The sequence below is a fragment of the Dryobates pubescens genome, chromosome 14, assembly GCF_014839835.1.
Source record: "Dryobates pubescens isolate bDryPub1 chromosome 14, bDryPub1.pri, whole genome shotgun sequence".
Taxonomy (NCBI): domain Eukaryota; kingdom Metazoa; phylum Chordata; class Aves; order Piciformes; family Picidae; genus Dryobates; species Dryobates pubescens.
The window spans coordinates 13,395,190-13,418,078 of record NC_071625.1 but is presented as its reverse complement, the minus strand read 5'-3'; the positions used below and the strand labels follow the sequence as shown (position 1 = coordinate 13,418,078).

Sequence of the window (22,889 nt, the reverse complement as noted above, 5' to 3'; positions counted from 1 at the left end):
AAACTACTACCATAGTTCTAAATGGGCATTTCTCCAGTATGGTTTGCATCTGTTTTATTTTTCCCTCTAGCTGCTTTCCTTATTCTGCTGCCATTAGTCCACACCTCATTATATGCTCCTAGAGAGTGCATCCCTCCTGCTTATTAGGGTAGTGTAGGTGGTAATTGGCAGTGGTAGAAAGTGCTGAAGGAGAGATAATCAGCTGGGTAAGTCATTACTCTGTGCAGAGACTGACTTACTGACTTGCTGTGCACAGCTTACTTAGCTCACATTGTTTAGGACCTAGAATGTTGTAGTAATTGAAAATGTAATAGAAAAAAAGAACTTGCTTGCCTAGAAAGGAGAAAAAGGTATGGCTGAACACTGAATGCATAGGATATTCTGTCCTACCCCAGTAAAACCTGTAAGCTAAGGGTCTTGGATGTGTAGTGAATCCAGAGTTCAACACTGAATAGCTTTATAGAGTGTTTCATGGCCTCTAATTTTCTTTCTCTAATACCTTGCCCTGAATCTCTGTCAAAGCACAGAGAGCTCTTTTGCAGTGATCGGACATGGCTCTGGTTACCATGTAATGTTTCCTAGTACTTTGACCAATGTTTGTAACATTGACTTCTTTCCTAAGCAGTATTTTCATCCCTGTATTTTTTTCCCCAGCTATCCATTGCAACCTGAATCCAAGTGGTATTGATCACCCTGTCCCTACAGAAGGTATTAATCTGCAACTTGAAGGGGAAGGAGTTGAATCGCCTTCTGTTAAGACTACTGGTACTCCAAAAGGGCCTGAGTCAAAAGAGACACCCAAGAGGCAACAAGTGGAGCAAGAAATATCTAAGGTAGGTAGAAATGGGTTCATAGTTATTTTGTCTTAAAGAACACAGGCTTCCTGAATCCTGGCTACTACTTAAAAAACATCTATCATCCTGTTAAAGACCTAAGATGCAAAAGTAATAGGGAGGAAGTGGGTATTACAGGAGCTGGGTATTACCTTGGAGCTTTAGCCCCCATACATGTTGGACATTGCACTATTTTATGTTTCTCTAAATTAGTATAATTGAAATAATGGAATCTTTTTCAGGCACTATGGAGACTTCGTTTTTCACATGACTTTGGTAACAACCAGAATGGGAATAAATGTTTTTCTTGAGTAGTTTTTGTTTGCTTGTTTATTTTTCCTTGGAGCAGGTGAAGGAAGAGAAAGGGTCTACGGTCATGGGTATATGGATTTTTGTATGGATAACTGAGTTTTTATTGAACTGCTAGCTAATTGTAGGTAAAATACTAGGTCAGTTCTTCTGTGTCTGGTATGTCAGTGAATAAACACACTTCAGAGGTGAATTCCTAAAGAGAAATGAAGTGTCTGTTCTCAGTCATATGCTGCTGTTTCCTGTTTGTGTGCAGCAGACATGACTCCCAAATGTAGGTGAGTGTGTGTGCTCCAGACACTTTGGTTATAGGACAGTAATTTGTCATATTGGTTTGTTTTTAACTAGAATTGAAAAATAAGAAAATGTAAAAAAAAAAAAAGGAAAAAATCTTTAAAAGCCTTATCAAGACTATCTCTTCTTTAAAGTCCTGAACTCAAGGTCTTAGAGGTAATTTCTGCAGAGTTTTTACTGAATCTGACACTTTGGGAATTAATGGAGCAAATAAAATCAGTCCCTTTTTTTTTTAAGGTCCAAAAAAAGCAGTAACAATTAATTCAGTAGCTGAACAAGTAAGAGTATTTCCTAGTGTCATGAGTACAATAAACCTAAGAAATAATATGCATACAGTTGTGCTGGGTTCCACTTTTGAAATAGCATTCAATGTTTTGAGCAGTAGCCTGGGTAATAAAGGCTTGGTATGAATTCTTCATTCTGATTTTTATCTGATCTTAAAAAAAAAAATCTAGTTCTAAATTAGTCCAATTTAGACTCATTTGATTCTGTTTTAAGTCTGGATTCTTGCAGTCATTTTTCTGGCCAGCTGTCACGCACATTGCTGATTTAGCCCAAATCCTTGAACAGCTTTGTGCTTATGGTTTTCAATTTTCCATTTGGTAACAAGGCCACCAAATTTTGGATGGGATTTAAGAAAAAGCTCAGCTGAGAGCACGTTTACCCAGCTTTTGACAGAGAAAGACAAGCTAACTCTGCCTGTGTTTCAACATCACCAGATGAAAACCTGCCCTGTATTGAAAGCTGAAGAGGTATCTTAAGCTTGGAGGATATCCTTACAAGCTTCAATGTGAAGCAGCTGAAAGATGCAGTGGGACTTCCAGTTGAAAATGGGCTTATGTATAATTGACATGGAACACAGGAAGATCAAGCCTGCTTTTGCTCTTAAAAAATCCTAATCCTAGTGGAAAATCAGGATGAAATATATCGATGATTTAATGTATTTGAGCTGTACTTGTTGGAGTGATAAATAGAAGATGGTTTCCAACGCTGTGCCTGCTGGAGATGGCAGGGGAAGAGGGGGAGCAATAGTGTTCTTAAACTAGTGAAATCAACCAGTTGGTTTCCTACATCTGATTTCAGCAGCTTTTTTCAGAAAGTTGGGCATATTTCAGATGTAAAAACAAAACAAATCACCAAATAAAATTAAACATCTTGCTGGATGGAATAAGATTGGCATAATAATATCACACTAATGAAGTGGACTTTTTTTTCCTGAATGTGTTGCTGCCTTCTTAGTAACTTTGATTTCTTTATGCCTTGTATTAACTTAGTTGTTTTTCATCTGGATTCCTGTGTTGTAACCCAAGGTGGCATGTCTTTCCCTTAAAATGCAAAAATTATATTGCTATGTACTCTGAAGTGTGAATATAGAGTTGGTTTTGTAACTTGGATGGCTGAAGGAGTTGCATTAAGTTGTCATTATGAAATTTTATCCATGCAGTCATATCTGGAAAGTGGAAAAATGAACAGGAATAGAGGAAAATACTGTAAATAAAACTTCAGGGGCAGTTCAATTTGTTTTATGTGTTCTCATTGCTCAGGTGGTTTTGAAAAAGCTTCTTTGCAATCCTATGGGTTCATTAAATAATGTTCACACATGCCTCATACTCGCAGCAGTCAGACTTAGATTGAATGCAACTTGAGATGCCTTGTAGACCATCTTACCTGCTTTTAGCTTTCTAATTTGTCTTCATTGGGACCAATTCCAGCACTGGATGCTTTGAGGTTTTGCTGTGCAAAGAAACAAACAAAATCTTCATTCTAGCATAGTGAGTCCTTCTTTTTCAGTCCTCAGCTATGGACTTGCAGAAAGGTCATGGGCTACAGATTTTAAGTTCCTTTTTATGCAGCTCCTGTACTGTAAATCATGGAGCACAAGTGTTTGTTTCTGTACTTGGGATGCATGCAGTTGGTTTTGCTGTGTGCAGACTCTTAATTTTTTTTTTATAGACTAAGGTAGAATTTTAAAGGCAAATGGAACAGTGATCTTAGTCTCCCTCAGCTGGTTCCCTAAGGAACAACTTTGTTACAAATGTAAGCAAGTCCAGGAAAGGCCAAGATTATTCATGTCTCAATTGATGTGCATAATCCAGGGAGACTCTGACAATATATATATATAATACAAATTAAGAGTGCTGGGTGACCCTGCACGTTTCAAGCAGCTGAGGCTGGTGTTTTATTTATCACTCTGGGGTTTTGCTGAGGTGAATGAAGTGCTGGAGTATCCCTACCTGTAGTGCAGAATGTAGCTGCTTGGTTCAGAATTTACAGTTGTGAGCCAGGAAAGTAAGAAGCGTCTCTAACCTCTGGGGTCCTGTAAGCCATATTATCATTGGAGAACAAATGTCTATTCACAATCCAAGTGTGTTCCTGCTGTAGTATGTTTTCCTCATTGCTAAATCACCCATTCTTGTAATAAATAGTGTAATATGAAGGGCCACATTTTTTGCAGTTGGGTTTCTGCATTTACCATAAAAGATCTGGCTTCTCCTGTTTGTCCTGTTAGCCCTGGCTGCATGCCTGGGGATTCTGAAATATCATCTGCCCCAACAGAAGCCACGTCTAAGGGGGAGATCTTCCTGGAGTTAGTTGTGCTCTGCTCAGGACAGTAAAGGGAAAAGAAGGGCACCTGCAAAGGACTGTCACTCATTTCTTTCTCTTTCACATCCTGTCACAAGGTGGGATAATTTGCTTATTGGACACCTCCAGTGATGGTGACTCCACCACTTCCCTGGGCAGCACATTTCAATGGCAAATTGCTCTTCTATGAAGAACTTATTCCTAACATCCAGCCTAAACTTCCTCTGGCACAGCTTGAGACTGTGTCCTCTTGTTCTGGTGCTGGTTGCCTGGGAGAAGAGACCAACCCCCACCTGTCTATAACCTCCCTTCAGGTAGTTGTAGAGAGCAATAAGGTCTCCCCTGAGCCGCCTCCTCTCCAAGCTAAGCAACCCCAGCTCCCTCAGCCTCTCCTCATAGGGCTTGTGCCCCAAACCCCTCCCCAGCTTTGTTGCCCTTCTCTGGACACATTCCAGCAATAATAATTAGCTCAGACTAATACTTACATCTTCAGATGGGTATAAATGGAACAGATGAATTTTACTCAACAAAGAGCACTATTGATTGATCTTCCAAACTATTTAAAAGGATCCTTTATGAAATTAGTCTGTGCAAGTGTGATCTGTCTGTGAGTTCAGCCCAGCAGATGATAGGAAGAGAAATTTTCTTGTCAGGCTTTTTACAATTGGACTTTCATGGAAAAATAATCACTCAATGATGCAAACATTTTTTGGTGGCTATATGCACACAGAGCATGCATGTGAAGGATGGCAAGGAGCTGGCCCACGGGAAGTGGTGCAGTCTGTGACCCTGTGGCAGGCTAGAGGCTGTACAAATGCACAGCAAAGTGTTGGCTTCTGCTGCAGGGAGTGAATGCAGTCCTTATACAGGGCAGGCAAGAGCAGATGGTTACCAAGAGGCAGCTGAGGTAGCATAAGGAGGGAAGCATAGTCTGATCTGACTCCTGTTGTCCTGTGAAAGCTATCAATGTGAAATTCGTGGGTTTTCCCTCTACATTGCAGTAGGTATTAGTAAACATAAGCAGTAAAAAGCCGTAGTAGTATTCTAGAAATAAATGAGATTTCTAATGCTATAGATGACGTAGACACAGACCTATTATTCAACAACTTCTCAGGGAAAAAGAAATATAGATAAAAAGATGGAGTGACTTTTGAAGGAGAAAGCAATTCCATACAGCATGTGGATGCTGAGTGTTCTTAAAGTGCCAGCTCTGCTGCTTGCCTCCTTGTGAAGCTGCTCCACAAAGCCATGCAAACCCTCAGCTTTCGCTTTGAAGTGACTTCACAGAGGTTGCTTCAAAAATAAAGTAGTATTTTAATGACACAGCTGCCTTGATGGGGAGGGAAAAGTACAGAATTGCCCAATATTGAAAATAATAGCAGGGTGATTAGAGGGATTACAAAATGTATTATAGAACCAATTTGGCATTTAAAATGGGAAAGCAGTTTAATGCTCCACTGCAGGTTCTGCAAATAGTGTATCTCACCTGAGTAATAACAATAATTTCATTAATCTGCCACATGTGTTTGCTGGACACTTCTGACAAAACTGATTAGCAGTTGCTGTACTCTACCTTTCTTTCTACGAGGGGGAACTTCTTTCCTTTCCATTTTGAGAAACAGCATAATTGCTGAGCACTGAGTGTGAAATATGTCACAATCACAAAAGGGGGTGGGACTGTAATCACCTTGATAATATCTGAAGGTGTTACCAACCTGTCACGCTTTCCCTCAGTGCAGAGGTGCTCTGAGAAGGAAAGGAATTTCATTAGGAGACTCTGAAAAAGGGTGGCCTGGGGCAGAGTGGAATCTGTCTTCTCCTCGGTGACTGTGGGTGGAATTGAGCTTGCTGATGAAGTCAACTTAAATTTTCTATATGTAAGCTAGATGTCTAAACTCCTATTACATTTGGTAGAGATCTAGTCAGCAAGCTTAGAGGAGTGTGGGGAGGGATCAGACTCCATCTGAAGTGGCACTGCTCAGCTAAATCTGTTCTTTGGGGACTGAATAGAATAGAATAAACCACGTTGGAAGAGACCCTCAAGATCATCACGTCCAACCTATCATCCAACACCACCTAATCAACTAAACCATGCAACCAAGCACCCTATCAAGTCTCCTCCTGAACACCTCCAGTGATGGTGATTCCACCACCTCCCCGGGCAGCACATTCCAATGGGCAATCACTCTCTCTGTGTAGAACTTCTTCCTCACCTCCAGCCTAAACCTCCCCAGGCACAGCTTGGGACTGTGTCCTCTTGCTCTGGTGCTGGTTGCCTGGGAGAAGAGACCAACCTCTGCCTGTCTATAGCCTCTCTTAAGGTAGTTGTAGAGAGCAATATGGTCACCCCTGAGTCTCCTCTTCTCCAGGCTAAGCAACCCCAGCTCCCTCAGCCTCTCCTCATAGGGCTTGTGTTCCAAACCCCTCACCAACTTTGTTGCCCTTCTCTGGACACGTTCCAGCAAGTCAACATCCTTCCTAAACTGAGGGGCCCAGAACTGGACACAGTACTCAAGGTGTGGCCTAACCAGTGCAGTGACTGATCTCAAACTCACTACTGTCTTCTGCCTTCCTAGCTAGCCAGCTGCTATCTTTGATGTTGAAATGGTTATTAATGGGCTTTGTATTAAAAGAAAATGATTGGAGTATGTGTGTTTAATTTTTCCCTCTTAATTGGTCTTGAACTTTAGAAGCCTTTCAGCAGAAGTGTGCTTTCTAGGCTCAGTTGTTCCAACTGTAGAATGATGATGATCATTAGGACCAGGTAAACTACTGCTTCTGTAGAAAACTGGAATACATTTGCCCCCAAGATTGTGTCTTTTGCATGTGTGTGTATGTAAAATCGATTGGCTGAAAGCTCTGCAGTGTGTTGCTGGAAACCAAAAAATACTGGCTTGGTCAGGCTGCCTGAGAATGAGAAATGCAGTAGCAGGACTGCTGCCTCTTCCCATTCCTCTCCATGGGACAGATTGTCCAGCTGGTTTCCATGGTGGATCATGGTGAAGGCCCCTGCTGGTACTTTGCCTGTGTCATGCTGCTGATTTTTGTTGGAAGTATTTGGTGAATGGAGACTGGGGGGTGTGTGGCATTTCACTCTGAGGGGTATCTTATCTCATTTAGGACCTCCAGGAACTGCAAAAATGCCAGTGGTAATAACCTCTGAAATCAAGGAGACTTTAAAGTATGCTTTCATGTCACACTGCAATACTCATTCTTTTTAGCTATTTCTGAACGTGGACTTCAGTCAGAAATGTTTTTGTTTCATCTCTGTTCCACAGTCAGCTGCAGATTACTGTGTAGCTGATATGCCACTGCAGGGAGCAGAGGAACAACTCCCAAATGTTAAAGCAGGCATTTTCTGTGATGCTGTGTATTAGCTGTGGGGCCAGCAGAAGGTAAGGAGAATGTTGTGTTTAATGAGGCAATTCTCTGATTTATTTTTTTTTTGATCAGTTGATTTCTAAGTAGTGTGAGGTTTCTTTGGCTGTGATGCCATTATGTGAAATTTTGGTACAGTGATTCACCCGGAGGATGACTGTGTCCTACTTCCAGTACTTGAATGCTTCTAGCTATGTTGATAGGAAGCTTTTATATTGTTATTAATGACTCTAGGCCTTTGAAAGGGTATAGTTCAAAACTAAGAGTGATATCCAGGTATGATAAACTGAAAGAAGCATTACAAGTGTGCAAGTGGGAGAGCAGAGGGAGGGAGGAGGCAGTGCAACAGAACGTTTCTTTGATTTTTGGAAGGTGTCAAAGTGTAGCTGTGGCCTTTAGCACTTAGATAAGACAAATGCTGTTGGTGATTGTGGCATCAAACATCACAAGGACTTTGCTTTTAAGAGATTAAGGAATGTCAGTCCAATTTCTTCGACAAATCCACAGTTTAAGAAGAGAAAAGAGATTGCCTTCTGGTTCTAGGCTATTTACTTATTTTAGCTTCTGGACTCCCTTGTTCTTTTCATGCAAACTTGAGATGTTTTCCTGTTCTCTAAGTGTATCAGTCTTCATCTTCAGTCTGCCAGCTCTGGGAGACTCTGCAGGCAGACACATAGCCATCCTCTGCCTGCCAGTGCAGTCTTCACCTGCCAAACTAATCCGGATACCCTCAGAGCCTGTATCTTTTCTCTGTCTGCCCCCTCTATGGAGAACAGAGAGTTTGCTGAAGTCAAAGAGTTAGCTGTGACCAGTTAAGGCTCATGTAGTATTCAATCTTGTTTTGCAAACTGTTGCCTGAAATGGGGACATACTAGAGCAGTGTTACTAAAGCCTATTTATGCCTGAATGAGATTGAATAACCAGCAGGATCTGCTTAGGGCTTCCCACCAGTCTGACTGTGAGTGTGTAGTTGGAGAAGCTCCATAAAGGTTTTAGGAGGCAGCTGTTCCCATCTTACATCCCACAGCACCTCACAGATGTGACCCTTCTCCTTACAACCTCAAGAGCTGTAACAGCAGAGTCAGAATAGGATAGGATAGGATAGGATAGGATAGGATAGAATAGAATAGAATAGAATAGAATAGAATAGAATAGAATAGAACAGAATAGACCAGGTTGGAAGAGACCTTCAAGATCATCGCGTTCAACCCATCAACCAATCCAACCCACCTAAACAACTAACCCATGGCACCAAGCACCCCATCAAGTCTTGAGTGCAGCCTGAGCTTTTGGGATTAGAGAGCAAGGCCACTGTTTTGGATTATAGGAAGCTGTTAATTTGGCTGTTTTTTGCAACATAAACATTGCCTTTCATGCCTACCTGGAGGTTACCACGCAACTGCTAGCAATCGTTAACACGGTCTGGATCATCAGTTCTTCCATCTGCCTTACTTCCTCTTCTAGAGTTTGTAGTTATTACTGGTAGGGGCTGTTCTCAGAATGAACATTTCTAATTCCACCAGTGTCTAGGAATTAATACTGTGGTGATGCACTTCTGGGGTTAAATGTGTCCTTGACATGCATATCTAAAAATAGAGAGCCTTCTGCTCTGAACAGGGTAGAGTTAGTGCATATCTTGAGGCCTTTTTTCTATCCTTGATGTAGACAAGCTTGTAAGTGGGTATTATGTTCTGCCTCTTTTCTTTTTTTCTCTAATGTCTATGAGTGCATCCATCAACTACTGATGACTTTGCTGACCTAGACACCCTCTACTTCTTTTGCCTTTTTTCCCTTGCTTTAAACAAAAGCATGACAATAGAGTCTGTATCTAATGGGTTTAGAATTGTTATTAATTCATCTTTCATTCGAGCCTGATTGCTTTCGATCTTAGCAGCACATTTTCGATTGCAAAGGATTTTGTGAATGTGTTTTCATTAGGAAAAGGTAGATGTGAGGCAACTTCAGCAAACCAGTGCTGATAATACAGCCTTCTAGCTAAATAAAGCTTTTGGACAGGTTTGGAGATACATTTCAAGATAATCAATATCATTGCTGGTTAAGTAGAATAACCTTTTCTGCAGCGTCACAATTGGATGTTCTCCTTCAGATATGGGACTTGCTTTTCTCTTTATTTTCCAGGTTTGCCTTAAAGAACAAATGCCTTAATTGTCAACATTTCAGCATGAGATGGTGATTTGTGAAGTTGATGAGGAAAACCAAGAGCATTGTTTCATGTACTAAGCTTTTCTGAAACCTTTCTTGTTGACTGTAGAAGAATCTGAAGTGCTTGTTAAGGTGCATGCTTATTAAACTCTCATTACTCTTTTTCTGTAGGGAAGCCTACTTCATGGCTTGCAAGCTGTAGTTAATTATCCACAGCAACTAGTAGCAGATTATTTTGGAAAAGTTTTTATTCCCCTCATAATTTTCAGCTTTATTTTCCATAGCTGTTGTTTCATGTTTCCTACTCTCTGTTGAAATTATTTACTTCTGGAAGGTTTTCATTTCTAAGCAGTATTTTTGAAGGAGAGGGGGAAACAAAAAAGAACCACACCAAATGAAATGCTCAGATCAGGTAGGTGTTCAGCATGTAGATTAAACTCTCAAATGCAGATGAAATTCAATTAGGGGTATGTGTCCATTAGGATGTGTTGCCCCTTCTGCCTTTTGCTGGGAGGAAAACACTGTATTACTTTTTTTTTCCCCCTCTCCCATACTGACTTTCTCTCTCTAGCACTGGTTTCCAGGTTCCAGGGGACAAACAAATGCTGATAAAAGCCAAAAAAAGAATAATTGGAAAGGAAGTTGTCTTAGCTTTTGATCAGCAAAAGAGTACTGCAGAATGAAGCCAGGCTGCATGAACAAGCCTGAAGTTTGGGGAGAAGAGAACCCACACGAGAGCACATCATATTCTTGTGCTCTGAAATAATGCTGTGCAAATTGCAAGTGATTTTGAAAACACAAATGCCTCATCTGTTCAGATGAAACTTAACTTGAAAATTTAATTAGCTTCTCTGTACATGGCACAATGATGGAAAATAAAATGGGGGTGTTGATGAAATTCTTACTTGACTCTTTTTGTAGATGTTCATCCTCTTCCTCTCATACACTTCCCCTATGGTTTGGATTTTGTTCTGGGTTGGTGGATTATTTTCACCCCCCCCCCGCCTTTTCTTCTTTTTTTGGGGTGACAAATCTGATTCCCTTCAGAATCTTACAAAGAATTCTAGCAGATTGGAGAGGGGGAGGGATGCTGTAGAAGTACAGGTGTGATGAGTGTGTCCTACCTGAACTGAGCTGATGATGGAGCACCCCATTTATTGTTAGTGGAGCACCCCATTTATTGTTAGTGTAATACACATCAGTGTATTTCCTGCAGCATGCTTCAGTCTCCAACCTCTGTTTTCTCTTATTTTATTAAGCTGACAGTTCAGTTCTTCAACTTCAGTGGGTTGTCACCCACCTGAATTACTTCATTCTGACTCTTATGAGCAATAGAGTACTCTACTAGTTGGTCAAGAGCTACTACTGAGACCTGTCCCCTTTGGCAGTGTTTCTTTGTTAATTTGGCTCATTTTAATCACTTTGCCATGCTGGCAGCACTTACAGAGAATACTGCTTTGCTACTTTTGCTGCTGAGAGAGGAATCTGTGCAAGTGCAGTCTAAATAGAGGTAAGGAGAAGCCGAATCAGATTAGGAGGAAGAGCATGAGATATCAGTCCAAAAGAGCAGTAACCTTAAGAACCAAATGTGTTTTCATTTTACACCACCAGCTTTACCAAATGCACCACTTTCTCCTAATATGCAAGAAATGGGAACTGGGTGAACTTACAGTGAAACAGGAGATTGCAAACATTTTTTGTTTGGAGAAATGTAGCAGCCCTCTGTGTCCAGTGCTATAATTCCATGAACAACATAACAGGGAGCAGTAGAATTATCAACCTCGTAGCCTGGAGTGTATGATTGAGCTCAAAGAACCCAAAGAAAAAGTTGAGAAAAGCATAGGCTACAGGAATAGCAGGGGGATGGTGATCAGGCAAAGTAGTAGAATATGTGTAGCAAAAGGGAATTTGGCTGCAGAGGATGAAATACAGAGCAAAGAATTATTTCAGTGGGATATTCAGACTCATCTGAATATCCCACTGTATTTATAAATCCTAGAATTGAGAAAGAGGTAAAAACAGAAAGTTGTTGCTGCTGCATGCAAATACACTAAAAGAATAAATTTTCTATGCTAACACAGACAAGTAGAGCTATAAAACAAGGCAGAACTTGAAACTTTCCTACCTATTCAAAAGTGCCTCTCATCATTTCATTAATGGGTTTTAATCTGCTACATGTTTAAACAGATTGACTACAAACTCTCCCTTAGCAAAGCTGGTATCAAGAGTTTCATTGAGCTTTGGGATCTGCATGAAACATAAGTGATGAGCTTTAGATGTATAATTGGTGTTCTAATCAGTGAAACAAAGCTAAACCTGTCCATGAATGTTTCTTTACTACTTTCAAGATTCATTACCTCAAGTGATTCCTGTATTTGTTAGTGAAGTCCTTTAGGATCAGTGAATTTTAACCAATACGTTAGAGAAGTTATTCTGGTTTACTATTTTTATTCTCCCCAAACATAGATTATGTTTTAAAAATCTAACTCTTACTGTATTGGAACATAAATCTTACACAGCAAGCAGCTGAGGTAGTGCTACTGAGTACTCCCAAACAATGTGCTGTAATAGTTTGGTGCATTTCTGCAGTGGATGGTGCTTGGGTTGTGTAGTGATCAAGATGTTAAATAGCTTTCCTGAATCATAGAATTGTTAGGGTTGGAAGGGACCTCAAGGATCATCTAGTCCTCTGCCATGGGCAGGGACGCCTCACATTAGAGCAGGCTGCTCAGAGCCACATCCAGCCTGGCCTTAAACACTTCCAGGGATGAAGCTTCTATCGCCTCCCTGGGCAACCTGTGCCAGTGTCTCGCCACCCTCATGTGGAAGAACTTCTTCCTAACATCCAATCTGAATCTACCCATTTCTATTTTTTTTTCCATTCCCCCTAGTCCTATCAGTCCCTGACACCCTAAAAAGTCCCTCCCCAGCTTTCTTGTAGGCCCCCTTCAGATACTGGGAGGCCACAATTAGGTCTCCTTAGAGCCTTCTCTTCTCCAGACTGGACAGCCCCAACTCTCTCAGTCTGTCCTCATAGGAGTCTGTCCTCTGTAATAATCCTTGTGGCCCTTTTCTGGACACCTTCCAGCATGTTCATATTCTTTCTGTAACAGGGCTCCAGAACTGGACACATTACTCCAGGTGGGGTCTCACCAGTGCAGAGTAGAGGGAGACAATCACCTCCCTCACCCTGCTGGCTGTGCTTCTCTTGATGCATCCCAGGATGTGATTTGCTTTCTGGGTTGCAAGTGCACATTGGTGTCTCATGTTGAGCTTCTCATCCACCAGCACTCCCAGGTCCCCCAGCACCCCCCAGGTTACTTCTGATTATACTGGCCAAAAGAGCAGCATCAGAGCCGTTTGTGGATATTGATAATACTTTCCTGTCTGTCAGGAAACAGCCTTTTCTCTTTGTCTTCCTTTTTTTTTTTCTTTTGAATGTGCAACTGGTAATAGTTTTGTGGAGTAAAATAGTAAAAGAATTTAATACTGTGTTGAAAGAAATAAAACTGCAGTGAGGAAGAAGCCTCTAGCTCCATGTAGTCTCTTCCAAGAGAACACAGGAAGATATTTAGTCTCCTGAAGTAAGCCTTGAAGCTTTCAGTGGTCATGAAGTGATAGGATCTCATCTAGGGACAGTTCAGAAGTGCTCAACTTCAGTGGAATATCCTTGATGCCTAAGTAGGATTTGGAAACAGGTCCTCACAAATAGCTGATGATAAAATGTCAGTCTATAATTGTAAAATGATGGTATAGCAGCTAGGTACAAGGGAAGAGCTGCTCCATGTGGGAAACTTCAATGACAAAGTGAGATGGGAAGATGAGGGACCCTGACTGCAAGAACTGCTGCTGCATCTTGGATTGAGTGGGTTGTCTCATGAGCCACAACACCTTAAATAGCATGAAAGAGACAGGGCAGGTGAGAAAGAAAACGTGAAAAGTATTGCACATGTCCAAGAGAAAACTGAATTCCTTGACAGCTCGTTTAACTGCAAGCCCCATGCAGTGCCTTGGGAAAGTGGCTGGGTCTGTCAAAATGTTGCCTGTCAGTAGATGGAGCTCTTTATATCAGCTATTTACAGTGTTTGGCTGTGTTTTCATATAAAAAGTCCAGTAACATTCCTTAACAGATAGTTTCTTTGAATTCTGATGTCTGGGAGATTAGAAAACGAAGGCTTTTGAGGGACTGGGCCGGGGGGGGGGAAGTGTTGACTAGGTTCCTTTGAAACATCCTCCATCCTTGAATTTTTTTCAACAACTGATTTAGCTTGTGAACATGTATTGCTTTGAACTTGGAGAAATTCAGAAGCTTCCACCATGAAAATCTTGAACAAATGCTAGGGATTGGAGAATATACAGCAGAGTAATTCAGTCTGGCGACTGACCTGCAGGACACTGTAACAGCGTCACCTGAAACGAAACTGCAAAGCACATTGGGCAAGTCAGTTGCAGTTCTGAAGTTTTGCTTTTCTTATCAACATTGCAGTTGTACCTGCTGTTTCTGGATAGATAGGAATTTGGTTTTTAAAAAAATGTCATGCTGCTTAGAAAGGAATTAAATGACTGATAAATGCAGTTGGGAGTTTTACCTGCAGACATTTCTTCGCCCTTAGTGGGATGAATATTAAAAGCTGCGTGAAAATGAAGATTTTCTTATTAATGTGATTGAAGAGTTGTTGGCCCTCCCTGAATTTTTTATTTTTTAGAAAATAAGCCTTCTCTGGAGGAAAAGAAGTTAAATGTGTCAATTGTGTTTAAAAATATCACTTGCCAAAAGCTGCTGTTGAGATGATGATGCAGGCATCCTGGCCTTGATCAGGAATAGTGTGGCCAGCAGGAGCAGGGAAGTCATTCTGCCCCTGTACTCGGCACTGGTTAGGCCACACCTTGAGTCCTGTGTCCAGTTCTGGGCCCCTCAGTTTAAGAAAGACATTGAGACACTTGAACATGTCCAGAGAAGGGCAACAAGGCTGGTGAGAGGTCTGGAGCACAGCCCTATGAGGAGAGGCTGAGTGAGCTGGGGTTGCTTAGCCTGGAGAAGAGGAGACTCAGGGGCGACCTTATTGCTCTCTACAGCTACCTGAAAGGAGGTTGTAGCCAGGTCGGGGTTGGTCTCTTGTCCAAGGCACCCAGCACCCAGCACCAGAGCAAGAGGACACAGTCTTAAGCTGTGCCAGGGGAGGTTTAGGTTGGAAATGAGGAGAAAGTTCTTCCCAGAAAGAGTAATTTGCCATTGGAATGTGCTGCCCAGGGAGGTGGTGGAGTCCCCATCCCTGGTGGTGTTCAAAAATGTGGCACTTGAAGCCATGGTTTAGCTGTCATGAGGCGTTAGGTAATAGGTTGGACTTGATGCTCTTTGAAGTCTTTTCCAACCTTATTGATTCTATGATTCTATGAAAGCCCTAATCTGGGAAGGAGACAGCGTGGCAAACCTATTGAGGAGTTTGAGATGCTCTAAGTTATGTGTGCCTTTATGCAGTGGCATGGTTATAGAACATCAGCAATTTAATCAAGAGTGATATTTTCGCTTGTGGGATGAATTTGCCCCCAGGACTGAATCTTGAGAATGGCCTGCTGTTCACTGCCTGACTCTGCTCGTCTTTCTGCAAACAAAAACTGAAGGATTAGTGTGAATGTTTCTGTTTAATCTTAAACTGCAATTAAGTGATCCAAGAAAGAGAATGGAATTGAGTTCCTTCTGGAAATGTAATTAAAATATTTTCAATTCCTATTCAGGGCCAGTATGTCTTCCCAGCACACTGATTTAGACAGGCCTTCAGAGATCTCTCTCCAGAAAGTACAGATATTGTATGTACTCAACACATTACAGCAGATTAGTATTGTTCCTTACAATGCTTAACTTACTCTCTCTCAGCCCTTTTTTCACAGTGATCTGTTTATGACCTGAGTTCCTCATACTGAGGTGAGCATAACGTTTTTGTTGCAAATCTCATTTCCAGTTTTGAGGTGACACCTCACAATTGCTTTCCCCAGAAAGGTGTTGCTGGGACATTTTGGGTTAGATTTACAAATGGTACCTGGAACTTGACTGGCATTCTGACCCTGCTTAGCCTCCCCACATGGTGCCTGCCAGGCTGTTTCTGGGAAAGTCCCATTTTCCTATGAATGGCCTGATCTAGGAGATATGTTCAGATCATGGCAACAATATTAACCTCCAGCTTCCTTTCCCACCTCCCTGCCTTGAGTCTGGTCTGATGAGTTCCATCCAAGTGGCCTTTATAGCTCTAAATCTTCAGGGGTTTGAGCAGAACTTTTAAAATAAGGACAAGCTTCTGACCCCTCTTTTGCTTTTGAGTTCTTTTGTTGCCTGCAAGGACAGCTGCTTCCTGTAAGTTAGAAAAGGTGTTTCTCTTGGGCCTGGGCTGGTCTTGGTGTGAATGTGGGCTTTTTCTGTGTCTTGTTGGCTAATTTAGGCTGCTCCCTAGCCAAGAGGGGCTGGCCTTCATGAATCTCAGATTGAGGGTTTTCACTTTCTCTGTTTCTCTCTGTTGGACTCTTTCCAGTAGATCCCTGTCTCTCTTGAATTGGGGAGCCCAAAACTGGACACAACTACTTCTCAAAAGTAATTAGCAAGAAATTACATCGATGTCAGAAGTGATCTGTTTGCTTTGAAAAATAAGTGGCGTGTCTTGTCTTCTGCATACTTATTTATGAGTTGAGAAATCCATGGAGACCTTCTACACAGGCATTGCAATGCTATTGCATTAATCAGGTGGCTGTGCTAATCTCTGTCTTCTGTCAACATTTGCCTTTTTGCTCCTGCCTTTGCTGGATGTGGAAGCCATGTCTTACTGGGATGCAAGAGGCCAACCTATCAGCTGATGCTCAGAGACCTTTTCTTATTCATACTCAAGTGCACCTCTGGCCTATAAAGTTGTTCTCCTCCAAATGTATTTGACTCAAGAGAACACAGTTAAGAGTCAGCTGGCAAAGATATCTAGAAAATTTTGATTGCTGTTGGGGTGTAAAATGCCTTGGCTGCTGCACTTCCCTTTTGCATATGAATGAGCCTCCCCATAAGGGCTGAAAGTTGGCATGGAAGGGTTATACTACTTCTTAACAGTACAAGCTTCTTAATTGGCACATCTGCTGGAAACCAAGGTGCCAAAAATGTGATTCATTCTGAAGGAGTAAACCTTGTAAGAAAGCAACCTGTCATTATCTAATAGGGATTAAGATCCTCTCAGGATGTTTGATGTTCTGCATGTACAAATGTGCTGTTGTTGAGCCAATGACAGAATTAACCTCACTACTTGCAAACTCTGAAGTAACAGTTTCTTTGAGAGCTCTTCTCATAGAGAAATTCTTCACTATTGATGCCTTTAAGATCAAAAAATGGACTGTACCCTTCTGCTCTGACACCCAGCAGCTATTGAAACAACAACACAGCTACTTCTCAAACCCTAGGTTGTGACATGTTGAGTATATTCTTGACAGAATTCTGTAATTAGAAATGGAAGGACTGAGGTGTGGGCTTTGTTGGACAGATTTATCACCTTAGGGTAACCCCACCACTAAATCCCAAGAACAAAAAAAAGTAATCTACCAGTGTCATTAATGACAAGGGCCCCAGAGAAGGGTGCACTGCCTTGGGAGAACCACTGTTATGCTATAGATGTGTTTTTCTTTAACAAGCACATCACCGAAAAGCAGAGAACCCTCACTGACACTGCTAGGAACATGTTTCAGAGATCAGGCTGAGACTATGAATAACCTTTTTATTAGAGTATCCTGAACATTTAGGAACATAGGGAAGATTTTATTTCTATTTTTTAAACTTCATTTGCATGGAGAAGGACTGGGAATTTTAGATGCAAATTTATGTTGCTAGTGTTACCTGAAGTCTCTGAAAAGACCAGAGTACTGCTCTGTACGGCACCAACACCCTGCCCCCTGGGAGGGGTTTGGAGCACAGCCCTGTGAGGAGAGGCTGAGGGAGCTGGGGTTGCTTAGCCTGGAGAGGAGGAGGCTCAGGGAAGACCTTATTGCTCTCTACAGCTACCTTAAGGGAGGTTGTAGCCAGGTCGGGGTTGGTCTCTTCTCCCAGGCAACCAGCACCAGAACAAGAGGACACAGTCTCAAGCTGCACCAGGGGAGGATCAAGCTGGATGTTAGGAAGAAATTCTTCACAGAAAGAGTGATTGGCCATTGGAATGTGCAGCCCAGGGAGGTGGTGGAGTCATCACCACTGGAGGTGTTTGAAAAGAGACTGTGTGAGGCACTTAGTGCCATGGTTTAGTTGATTAGATGGTGCTGGGTGATAGGTTGGACTTGATGATCTCTGAGGTCTTTTCCAACCTGGTTAATTCTGTATTCTGTACTATCAGTCCAAATGGAGTATTCTGTGATGAAAATTCATGCCTGAATCTCCTTTACAGTGGGTGTGGTTCTTAGTCCTTGAAAAAAAAAATTACAAGAGGAATTAATCTGCAAGTTTATGTGCACCATGTTGAGGGTGAATGTCCCACCTTCTTTTGCTATAGTGCATGGTTAAGTGCAATGAAGAACATGCACTTGTAATAAAGTTTCCTTGATTGCTCATTTTAAGTTGCTGATCATACAGAGCTGTGAATTGAAATTAATTGTCTTTCTTTTTTGACTCAGTAATGGTAAGAAGCAGGCTAGAGAAGTTCAAGAAGGAATGTTTTGCCTTTAGAGCTGCACAAGGCATGCAATTGGAGCACCTGCTGTCTGAACAGAGAATGCCCATGCAGGATACAGAGAAGGTTTCAGTTTGTAAAAGCAGGAGGATTTATATCTACTTTTGAAGATTGTAAACTGTGATATAAAATGTAGATGGTTAGAGCCCAGTCTTGGACAGGTTTGAATTGTCTCAGGTAGAGAAGCCACACTGACAAAGTGTGAAACAATTGACGTATCTTGTGAAGCAGGAACTCTCACCCTGACAGAGCAACTCTCCCTCTGTGTTTTCTCTGCAAATATCCAAAAGTAAATATTCAGTTTGTGGACTGGAAGGAATCTTCTGCACTGACTGAAATGGCTCTTTGGTTTGGCAAGATTAAAAATGCAGGTTTTTCAGAAGAAGTGAATTTTACAACATTACACTCTTCGATTTGGATTTGGCTGTCAAAACCTAAAACTGACGGCGCTCCTGCTCCTACTCCTGCTTTTATTTTAAACCTTGTTGGCCTGCCTGTCCCAGCTGTGGCTTTCAGGATTTTGGAAAGCAATTGAAATAATGTCAAACAAGCTTCTTGATAATGCTGATGCTCTGTCTTCTCCTTTCTCATTTTGACACATCAGTTCTTCATAGTTTGTTGATAGTGCCACTGCCATTTATATCAACATGGGCATCTGCCAGTCATGATTCTTGCTTTCAGAGTGTGATACCTCATTGAGAGTACTCTCATGGGAAATGTATCACCTTGTTTAGCTTTGCTTGTTGTTTCCATACTGTCTTCAATAATACTCAGCGATATTCTTTTGGATCACATTATCCTTTCACATTGATGGTTCTACTTGTGACAACCTTAAGAGGGAGTTAAATCCTTCTAATAACTTCTTATTTTCCAGATCAGTCTTATTATTTTTCATAATTTGTTTCCTTTTCCCTGCTTTGAAGTCTGTCTGTACCACACCTGAGCTTGCTGCAGCAGTACATAAGGTACCAAATTGGGTTGGTCCCAGTGTTAGTAGGAAGCCATGTAAAACATCCCTCTCCGTTCACTGGTCTTTGAAGAATTGATTTGGAACCCTGGGGTGGAAGTTCCTTGTGCAGAGATGGCTTTAGGACATCCAGAGCAGTCTCTTGGTAAGGAGATCAATTTACAGCAGTGTAATGGGTTGGGGCAGATCCCCTCCCCACCACAGGCAGAAATAACGACTCAGACAAACGGATTGCAAAAGTGATGAAAGTTTAAATAGAAAGCAGTGAATGTTACAGAAAACCCAAAGCGCAGTGACAAAGAAAGATCCCATCCCCACCTGAGGGTGCATGCAAAACCCCCAGGGCTCCTTCTTCCCCCTCCCTCTGCTGGGCTAGTCTCAGCTGGCCAGGCCTGAGACTGCCCATCCCCCTGTGGCCTTGGGCCCAATCAGGCCCATGGCCGGGAGATCTCTCCCCCAGTTACCAAGTCTCGGAGAGGGAAGGAAAAAGGAAGTGCCAGACCCCGCACTGGATCTTATAGTGGTGCAAAGAATTATGGTAGGAAATACACAATTTCCTGTGTCCATCCCTCTGGGCTGGACTTCTGGACACAGGAAGTGAATGCACCAGGGGGGCACCCAGCTCAAACTACAACAAGCAGTCCACTGGAAGTAACAGAAAGAAACCATCAGCTGACTTGGCCCTTCTGGGTTGTGAAAAGACTATGAGAGAGACAGGAGGCTTTGGAGCCCTGGAGGGAGGCCTTTATAGAAGCAGCATTTTTTTGTCTCCTTTTCCGCCAGAACATAGGAGATTGGGAATAGTAAATGTACTTCACTTGTAGGCTGGTATAAGGTCTCCCCAGAGTCTTCTCCAGGCTGAAAACCCCAACTCTCTCATCCTGTTTTCATAGGAAAGGTTCTCCAGCCCTCTGATCATTTTTGTGGGCTGTCTCTGGACCCTCTTCATTAGGTCCATGTCCTTGTATGTGGATTTCAATGCCAGGCAGCATGGTGTGGCCATGTGCCAGTGGACTGGACCAGGGAAAGAGGGACTATGTGTAGGACAGCATGTGAAGAGTAATAAGGGAAGGACTGAAATGTTGGCTGGGTGTCACTTCTGGCAGCAAGGTTTGAGCATCAGGCTGTGTTAATAGATGTAAGCACGCTAGAAGCTGCACAGCCTCCAAGTCTTGCTCGTGGGGTTGTTATGTGACTCTGCCATGCTCAGGGAGGTCACAGATTAAGCCAACCAGTTGCACTTTGCATCTTGCCACATAAATTTGGGGCTGCAAACGTTGAGACAAGTTTGCAGCTCAGGAATGCAAATCACTAGCTGACCATGCTTACAGCACCATTTGGGAGTCTTGGTAAGTTTCCCACATCACTATAGTTTTCATTCAAAGTGGACATTGTGTGTTGAGCAGGCATAGCTGTATGACTCACACAATAGTTGCTGTAGTGTCTATTTTAATCCTTCCTGGGTGACATTGAGGTTTATATCTTGGCTCAACCAAAGCTGGTGCAAAGCTGGCCTTTAAAAGTGTGCTTTAAAGTAAATGACAATGATTTTTAAAAATGTATTTGCCATACTGATTTCTTTGTCCACAGTTCCTTAAGTGATAAATTAGAATGTTACTAGGATTTCTAATCCAATTAAAGGTTTAAACATTCAGACTTCTATCAACATAAAAGGGAAAGTGGTTTACAGTATGCTCCTTGTGGGGGGTTGGAGGGGATTTTGTTGTTGTTGTTTTCCTTTGTTTTGTTTTACTTTGGGTTTTGTTTGGTTTTGTCTAACAAGCACATTTCCTTTGGATTGTTGTTTTCCTCTCTTCTTAATATTAAAATTGTATCACAGATGAGAGCCCAACACAACAGAGGTTTTGGTATTTTTATGGAGTACCTTCTTATTACTGTAATTTTCTTAAGTCTTTACTGGAAAAATCTGTAAGTATGACTATCTGTCTGAGAAATTCTGTTTCTAAACCAAAATGTGTCCTCTTCAGATTCTTCAATATTTTAAGCTATCATTTGAAAACACATTCACAAGCCTGGCTCATTTCTTCTGTTCTTTACAGAACTGAAACTGACTTTTATGTCAGTCCTTGATTCTGAATTGCACATAGCCAGTTGAATGCTGGAGAAGTAATTTAAGATATATGAAAAAGATTCTTGCTTTCTCAGTTTTAGAAATACAGCCCAAGCATGTTTAAAAAATAATCTTGCTTTTGAAGTTCTTGCTGGGCACCGCTGCTCCTGCTGCTTCTTGTCATAAACAACGAAGATGATGCTGTTAGTCTTGCTTCCAGAGCAGTCTGAAAGATTTGACAGTAACTTAGATAGTTTTTCAAGCTGTGTAGTTTAAGTCCTCTGCCATCTGTATCTCTATCAGATACATGTAAAATTTTGTTTTTCTAATTTTAAAATCTATCATTGGCCCTTCATAGTTTGCTTGGAGGAGACATTATGTTTTGATTTAATAAATACTTCCCTCTAAGCTTCACACATGAAATGGTCCTAGTTCTTTCCTCCCAGTCTCTCTCCCTGATCACAAACACATCAATAGTTTTCTGACACATTTTAATGTTTCCTATCTTATCTGACTCTGCATTATTCTAGGAGTGAGAGCCATCCATCTCACTCTTTCTATCCCTACTAGGTGGCAGTGACCTTTATTCCTTCGCTTTGCTCTTCCTCGTGGCTGTCAGCCCCTTTTCTTTCACACCACCCAAGTGGATTAACATAATAGTTCAACACTGAGCTGCTGTAGTCCATGCCTGCTCCCTGTGAAGATTTCTTCATGTCTCAAACACAGCTGGCAGAACTGCACACTGCTGGTCTAATAACATGGTGCTTCTGCTTGCAGCCCTTCCTTGCTTCTGTCCTTTGACCAACAGCTATAACAAAATTTGTCTTTTTCTAGTTAACTTATAAAGCCCAGAGCAGAGTCTCTCATAATGTGTCTTGGAGCAGAATCTGCCTTAATGTTTTGAGCACACCTCTTTTATCCATTTCTGTCCCATACAAGCCTTTTTTATTAGGCAGAAACTGTATAGCCTGACTTTGGATATGTTTGAATGTAAATATGCATTGACCACTTATACAAGGATCAGTATGTAGGGAAATTGGATGCTACCAATGGTATCAGGCAGCCTTTTTCCAGCAGCCCTGCAGCTCTGTTTGAATGAGAATCCTGATCCCCACAATCCCTGAATTTTATAAGCTGAACAGATTTGTAATTGCACGAAATTTGGGCTGGAGAAGCTCTTTTCATACCTTGGTTCGTAGTATATAAAGTAGTTTTTGTGAAATCAAATCCTCTGTCACTTGAGAATACAGAGGATTTTCTTTCTTTTTTGGAGTAAAATGCAACAAATGAAGAAAAATAAATGCTGGTGAATAAACTGACCTTCAGAATTGGCAGGCTTGGTAAACTGCACCTTCCAGGCTGAAGGGATAACTTGTATGTCATTGCTTAGGAGGAGCAGGGCTTGGTTGTTAATGCTGTTCTGAACACTGACACATGCTCTCTAGTAGTGTGCAGGCTGTAAGCTTTAGTTTTTTATTCTTGAGGTGGTGATTTTAAAGACTGTTCTCTCCATACCATGGAACAAAGAGCATGAAAATGTATCATATATTATATAGGCTGGTTTTTTCCCCTTGGGAGTCATTTTTGTAGTTTGAGAGACACAAAAACTG

The 22,889-nt window shown here is 41.7% G+C and overlaps 1 protein-coding gene across 3 annotated transcripts in view; it reads left to right on the top strand.

Moving 5' to 3' along the window:
- The window catches only part of SAMD12 (sterile alpha motif domain containing 12), a 173,021-nt gene that overhangs the window by 15,362 nt on the left and 134,770 nt on the right, over positions 1–22,889 (top strand). For all 3 annotated transcript variants that reach the window (XM_054167122.1, XM_054167123.1, XM_054167121.1), the window contains exon 2: positions 655–833. In XM_054167122.1, the coding sequence (XP_054023097.1) occupies positions 655–833 (179 nt within the window). The remainder of the gene's footprint in view (positions 1–654; positions 834–22,889) is intronic.